The 7,728-nt window shown below is 34.7% G+C and overlaps 1 protein-coding gene across 1 annotated transcript; it reads right to left on the bottom strand.

Annotated features, from left to right (window-relative positions):
• Positions 1-3,434: 3,434 nt before the first annotated feature.
• On the bottom strand, positions 3,435-6,170 carry LOC133180600 (adenosine receptor A3-like). The gene is made up of 2 exons (XM_061315077.1): positions 5,594-6,170; positions 3,435-4,518 (listed from the first exon to the last, which is right to left on the bottom strand). Exons 1-2 carry the CDS (start codon positions 6,118-6,120, stop codon positions 4,059-4,061), a joined length of 987 nt encoding a protein of 328 aa, XP_061171061.1. The 5' UTR covers positions 6,121-6,170; the 3' UTR covers positions 3,435-4,058.
• Positions 6,171-7,728: the final 1,558 nt, after the last annotated feature.

Genomic DNA, 7,728 nt, shown 5'->3' on the forward strand with positions numbered 1-7,728 from the left:
AAACTCAAGAAAGACATAATCTCATTAGGCCCTGATATCAAAACCATTATTCATATATTTGACCACACCATCAAACCAATATTGTTATATTCCTCTGAAATCTGGGGTTATTTTAATCCATTTACAAAGAAACTTCATGATTCTAGCTGTACCATAGACAGAGTTTATTCAAATTTATTATGTGAAAAACTCCATCTTAAATTCTGCAAATCAATTCTAGGAGTACATAAATCCACAACAAATTTTGCTGTGTTGCCTGAATTGGGAAGATTTCCTCTGCACTTTGACATATTAAAAAACATGCTAAGTTACTGGCATAGACTTGATAATCTTGGCCAATCATTTACTTTATTGCATAATGCATACTTGAAATCAAATATACTTTTTAAGCAAAACACATCCTCATGGTATGGCTCAATCAACTTTTTTCTTTCTAAAATCATTGGAATTAAAGATTTGCCTTCGGCAAAAACATATAAAATTAAAAGTGTTATCAAAAATTGCTTACTTAAACACTACATTAAAGAATGGCATTTTCACCTCGGACTGAACTCTGGCAAAAAGTTAAGAAACTATTGCACCTTTAAACAAAATTTTGGTTTTGAGAACTATTTAAGATCAATTAAAAACTTTGAACATAGAAGAAATTTAACACGCTTTCGTATATCAGCCCATAGACTCCAAATTGAAAGGGGACGATACCAAAACATTCCTCAACATGAAAGGTTTTGTCAGAGATGTAACAACAATTCAGTTGATGATGAAAAACATTTTTTATTCTGTTGTAGTCAAGTTAAAGAAGAAAGGGCCATTTTGTATGAGATGATAGAAAAATATTGTAAGAATTTTGATAAGATGGACAATGACTAAAAACTCGTATGGCTAATGACCAATGAAAATGTTGACATTCTCACTCAAATCTGTAAAATGATTCAGAACAATGGAAGATGATTCCTGAAGAAGTGTATCATTATGCATTACATTTCAAGTTATATAATAGGATCTTTTATAAGCTGTCTTGGCTACCTTGGGTACAAGACTGACAGTCCATACCATCAGACTGTTCAAAAGGCACCGTCCCTTGGTACCCAAGGTATAGTCAGGCCAACAAGTTTTCCTTCTGTAAGCCGTCTTGGTTGCTTGAGGTACAAGACCGAGCAAGTTGGTTCTTCTGAAATACATATTGCCAGACTGTTCAAAAGGCCTCATCCCTTGGTACCCTATGCTGCCAGGCCAGCAATGTACATGTATATATTCTCCACTTCTCCATATATAATTTGTAGAGTCACAAACTGATCTGCTTTGTTATACTTTCATTATGACAGTAATTTTATGTTTACTTGCTTACTCTAACTACTGCTTCTTAACCTAGTCTGTTCATTGAAGTGTACAGCAGTTTGTTTTTCCTTTATATTGCATGTGATGCTTATATTTCATTGTATGAACCATACCAGTAATTTAATTTAATTGTTAGTTGAGAACACTTGCAAGTGAGGATCAGGTCAATACTGCACCCAATGCAGTCATTACTTGTTATAATCATGATTGTATTGTTTTTAATTGTACATGCCCCTTGAGGGCCCTTGATTGGTGAATAAACATATTATTATTATTATTATATTTTACCCCATGAACCAGGGGAAAAACAAGACTCTTGAACTTATTTTTACATTATTTTCTTATAAACCATTAGTAATATTACTGTAAATCACTTTTAATTCGCTAAAACTTTATTTTCGCGTTACTTTCGAGTCTGTCTACTCGCGAAAATTTTATTCTCGCGTATATTTGTATTTTAAGGATTATAAACAACAGAAATCACAATTTGCGAAATTTTCGTCTCGCTAATAAATACCAAATAGCTATCTCGCGAAAATAAGGTGTCGCAAAAGTAAAGTGATCTACAGTACTCATGTGAATATTAACTCAAATACCATGCACAAATGGTCAACGAAATTAACAAACATGTGACGTTACATATAGCGTCTGTGACAGTGGCGGATTTAAGGCGCCCCCCCCCCCCCCTAAAATTGTCAAAGTTAGAATAAATCATAGTTTCGTCGAGAAAATGTAAAAATGTACTCGGTAGATCACATTTTTACCCTACAAAATCTCTAGAATTCAGGAGACCCCCTGCCTACTTTTGGCACCCCTTCTATCTTAAATTCCTGGATCCGCGCCTGTGTGAGCACATATACTGGTAACACTTTCAGTCTTGACGGTCTTTCCTTGTTTATATCATCAATAAAGGAAAATAATATAATAAATAATAGCTAATATTTCTCAAATTAGCTTTTTTAAAAACAATCTGAGGTTTGTTTATTGTTGTGGCGTCACAATAAGGATATACTGGTGGTAACCAAATAAACAACTTCAGCATTGTTCTAATCATATAGTTTTAAACTTCATTGTTCTAATCATATAGTTTTAAACTTCGTAATGAACGTTTAAATAAGTATAACTGTACATTCCTATAAATTTCTTCTTATAATTTAACATCTGAAAATACATGTGCACATTCTCTTAAGGTGAAATATCCCTCTGCTCTAAATTTCACCATTTTTTTTAAATTCCCAACATTGATTTTCATCAACAACAATAGCATTAGATTCAAATGAAAAATAGTTTGAAGTATGAAGCGTTGCTTACTTTTTAAGAAACAAATATGTCTAATCATGATATGAAGAAAATTTGATATGATGAATAGAAAGATCAACAATTTTTCATCTCAGCATAAAATAAATATGAGGTATATATGAAAATGTTTACAGTCATACCTATTTAAATCATATTAGAAAACACAATGAAGCGTTGCTTTTCGAATAAGAATATCACATCGTTTTCTGTGCTTGTAAAATAAAAATGCATCCATCCACAAGAGTTATCATTCCATCAACAGGAGTTACCTTTCTTCAAAATATTTCCAAGAGAAAAAATATTAATGAATTGATTACAAAAATTCTGCATCTAAAATTCTTGTAATAATTAAGAGAATTATATGTTAAGAGATAGAAATATCTCAATTTAAAAGTTTAAAGGAGCTGAATATAAATGTTTTAGTAAACTATTATAAGTAATTAATAAAAAAAAAATGGCAATAGAAAATAGAAATCAATATTTGTAACGTAGTTCAGATTTGATGGAATTGAATACATAATAGTCATCACTTGTACATTCAGGCGAGACAATTCATTGGATTGCTTGGAATAATTTTCTTCGAAAGTTATCTATCTTATCAGAGGGACATTACACTTTAATATGTATTAGATGCACTCGATGAAAGGAAACTGAATTTGTTTGGCGTATATGAGAGATGAGAATATCTACGTGTATATGTACATCAATTACAAGGCTAAATTGAAATGTACACATGCTTCGCCATTTTGTTTAAAAATGGTAAAATTATATTAAAATTAAAAAAAAAAAAACAAATAAACAATTCAACTGTTTATAAATATTCTGTTTTACATGCTCTATAAAAGATGCTGTAACAATTTTATCCTTTATTTGTTATTTCAATTCGGAAGGAATTTGAAATCTAAAGATTTAATACACCTAAATCATAAAACAGACATGATCAAAATATCCAAAACAACCAGGAAGTAAGGTAGTATTATTTGCTGCATTTAACATAAACTGTAAAGTGATCTAATAAAATATGTATATACATGTATACAGGAAGCATATGGAAAATGAATGGATCAACCTCGTTCCTGTATCTGCACATATTTAACATTTCTGTGAATTTGTAGTGTTCTTTTTCTTCCTTGACGATTATTACCGAGAAAATATATTTATATGGTTTTCACTGTAAAGGAACAAGTCATAAGCATATCTATCTTAATTCATCTTAAGATACATTTTATTTATCAATTAAGATAGGGGCGTCTATGGTCAGAGTCAATGCTACTGATATACATTTTAGTAAAATAAAAATAAATAGTGGATCCTGTGTTTCATATTATAAAAAGTTTTTTTTAATTATTTTTTTTCTATGTGTACAATTCGAATCCTTTCAGAAAATAAAAATGTTGATGAAGGTCAGCTGCATTCTAATTTTATAGGGAGATGGACTTTGAAGTGCCCACGTTGGAGAGCTCGGTGCCTTGCATCTCTGCCTTCTTGAGCTTCTTAAGATGTTTCCGGAGAATTAACCTCTTTCTGATGATAATGTAAACAATTAAGTTCAGAATCCCCCCTATGTTGGAGAAGGTGGTGACGAGGTGATACACCACCTGGGGGACACTCTCCGGCTGGACGTAGGCCCAGACTCCGAACATGGACATTGCCCACCACTGGACAAAGAAAGCCAACACAAACAGCGACATGTTCCTGGCAGCCGTGAAGTTGGCGGATATCAGTTGCGAACTGTCGCCGAGGTGGAGTCGTTTGGTTTCTTTACGGATTCTGAGCCACGTTAGGATGTAGAGGATACTATTCATTACGACAATCAGGACCAGGGGCACAGTGGTAAAGAAAAGGTTAGCTATGGTTCCTTTGACGCCGTCAAAATAGCAACTGAAACGGAATTTAAAAAAAAAGTTTTATAAAAAATGGCTTTTAATAAAATTAGAGATAGATTACATGTCATTTGAAATATATATCGGGTGAATTCAATGATACCCTAATCAATAAGAAATCCAGGGGCCAAAACGCTTGAGCCAGCTTGCTCAATGAAAACCAATGGATTGGTCCAACGCTAAGCCGAGGCAAGTCTTCAACAAATTTCGATACCCATATAGAGAACTTAGCATATCAATTTGACAAACTATACAATGTAGCTGTGTTATTTTTGAGATGATGATAATTAAAGTACTCCATTTATAGAATTTCAAACATTGATCGGATTCCTTCCTGGCTCTGGAAATAATTTGAACAACCCTTTCATTTTTCATTACATACCAATATTATAATTTGATGAAATCTCAATTTGACATTCAATGAAAATATATATACAATTTATTTCTTTTGTATCCGTTTTTGAATTTTGATGCAATATTGGCCCCAGTGTTATAAATTATACACACCTCATTTGTGTTACTCATTATTACAAGTAATTAAAAAAAAACATCGGTGAACACATTACTTGTGAGTTTTAAAACTTTTTAACCATATTCATTTGACATGTATACCTTTGTACTTTAATTGAGAATGAAAATTATATTCCCCTACACATTCTAGTGGCCCTATTCTTACGAACCGGTTGATCTACAGCATGTAAAACATTTGAATGACCTAGACAGACAGAAAGACAGACACACTCAAATCAGAAAAGTTTAGCCTCGTCTCAGTCTCAGGTTGGTCAGTTCAAAAGTTGGCTGCTTTGGTTATTTTCATTGTTCAGTTCAGATTAGAAATTTACGAATTCGAAGAAAAAAGAAGTCAAACGACATGGATTAACTTTGTTACTGTATTTAAGTGCAAATAGATGCATACTCGCCATAAATGTAAACTATTATATTTATTGCCTTCAACAAAATGTGTTAGGTATATAATTATCCTTTACCTCCACATTGTAAGGAAGAAGATAGATGTAAAACTGAAACAGAGAAAGAAAGAGACCGAGAAAGATCGAAAGAGATACAATACATACAATGTCCCATTTGGTCCAAGTTGTCCTAGGATACCAGCAATGGCGGCAGTTACAAAAGGTGTACCAAAAGTCCATAGAAGAAGTCTATAGTCCTTCCTACCAAACGGAATCTGCTTGTTAAAGTATATCAAAATAAATGCGTTTATTGCGACAACATTGACCATCAAATTCTGAGCGGAAACAAAAACCGCCAAATTAAATCCATAAAACTCGCAGAGTTCTCTGGGATAGACATGACCTCTGACGATGACGATATGGAGATGGTCAGTGAAGTGAGAGACGTTAAATCCTCCATCGCAGAGAGCAAGGTACACCACGAATCGCTCGCTTCTCGTCCACTTGAAAAATGTCTTGTAGCTTTTGTGACGAAATGATAGTCCAATAACAATGACAACACAGATGAAACTGGTAGAAATACATAACAAAGCCGGTATGTGTATGTAAAGAAACTGACCATTAGCCAGTCCGTATACTGATAGATCGTATCCCGATCTCAAAATGGTTTCTGTTGTACTGGACTGGTTCATGATTCTTCGGGTTTAATTCATTTCTTCTTCATGTTAGGAGTCTGAAACACTTCCTCGACTTATCCCTTCAACCTTCCCTTTTATTTTTCTTACTGTGACTATTTAGTTCAAACAATACATACTGTAATGCCGTGCCCTTTCGATTGGTTGACATAGAGGTATTTCCGCCCAAATCACAAATATGATCAAATATGCAAATATATTAGATACTTTGTATGTCGACCTAGATACTCGTGTATCTTACAAATTTGCATGAAGCTATACATCGTATATGTTTTCCGCGTCAAAATAGAACTTTCTACTTTTTGCATTGAAAATAAATCTTTTTATTTAGTGAACTTTTTCGGTAGGCGGGATATCGGACTACAAAGTCTTGTCTTGTGACAATAGGATTATATCATTGTTGGCCATTAAAGTCAGTGTCCTTATACGAAGTAATCCCCTTTTAATGGGTTTATACCATAAAGCATTTTATCTTTTCGAGATGCAAAGGGATATCAAACTTACTTCCTTATATACATCAGATATAAAATAAGGCAGAAATTATTTACCTCAAGATACATTTCCGAATCCGAGTCAACATATACATTATAATTTTATGAAATACGGTCTTAAGTTGGATGTGGTTATCAATAATTCATAAGGAATAATAACCTACATGTAGGTTCAACAGAAAGCTTTTAATTTCACATCATTATCTCGTCCTTCTAGATTTTTTGACAGGTTACATCTGCTACATATTCATGGAATTGATTTCCATATTACTGCCACTGTTTACTGCCTACTGTCACTACGACAGCCACTGCTTACTGCCTGTTGTCACTAGGACTGCCACTGCTTACTGCCTACTATCACTACCAGTTGCTGGCTGCCATTGCTTACTGCCTGCTGTCACTAGGACTGCCACTGCTTACTGCCTACTATCACTACCAGTTGCTGGCTGCCATTGCTTACTACCACTTCCACTTGTTGGTTGCCACTGCTTACTACTACTACCAGCTGACTGCCACTGCTTATTACTACTAACAGCTAACTGCCACTGTTTACTACTACTACAGCTGACTGCAACTGCTTACTTCTACTACCACAGCTGACTGCCACTGCTTACTATTACTACTAACAGCTGACTGTCACTGCTTACCACTACTACCAGCTGACCGTCACTGCTTACTACTACTACTACCAGCTGATTGCCACTGCTTACTACTACTACAGCTGACTGTCACTGCTTACTACTACTACCAGCTGACTGCCACTGCTTACTACTACTACCAGCTGACTGTCACTGCTTACTACTACTACTAACAGCTGACTGTCACTGCTTACTACTACTAACAGCTGTCTGTCACTGCTTACTACTACTAACAGCTGACTGTCACTGCTTACTATTACTAACAGCTGACTGCCTCTGTCTAGTGCCACTACCTTTACCAGCTACTGACTGCCACCACCATATGCTGACTGTCTTTAGTTTACCGCCGGTGAAAGCTGCTGACTGCCACTGCTTACTACCACTGCCTACTGTTAACTGCTAATGAATATTACTGTCGACTGCTGGCTGTCTCTGCCAGCTGCTGACCGTCACTGTCTACTCCCCCTTTTTGACTG

The sequence above is a fragment of the Saccostrea echinata genome, unplaced genomic scaffold (assembly GCF_033153115.1).
Source record: "Saccostrea echinata isolate AGI-Se365-2 ecotype Australia unplaced genomic scaffold, CSIRO_AGI_Sech_v1 ptg000001l, whole genome shotgun sequence".
NCBI lineage: Eukaryota > Metazoa > Mollusca > Bivalvia > Ostreida > Ostreidae > Saccostrea > Saccostrea echinata.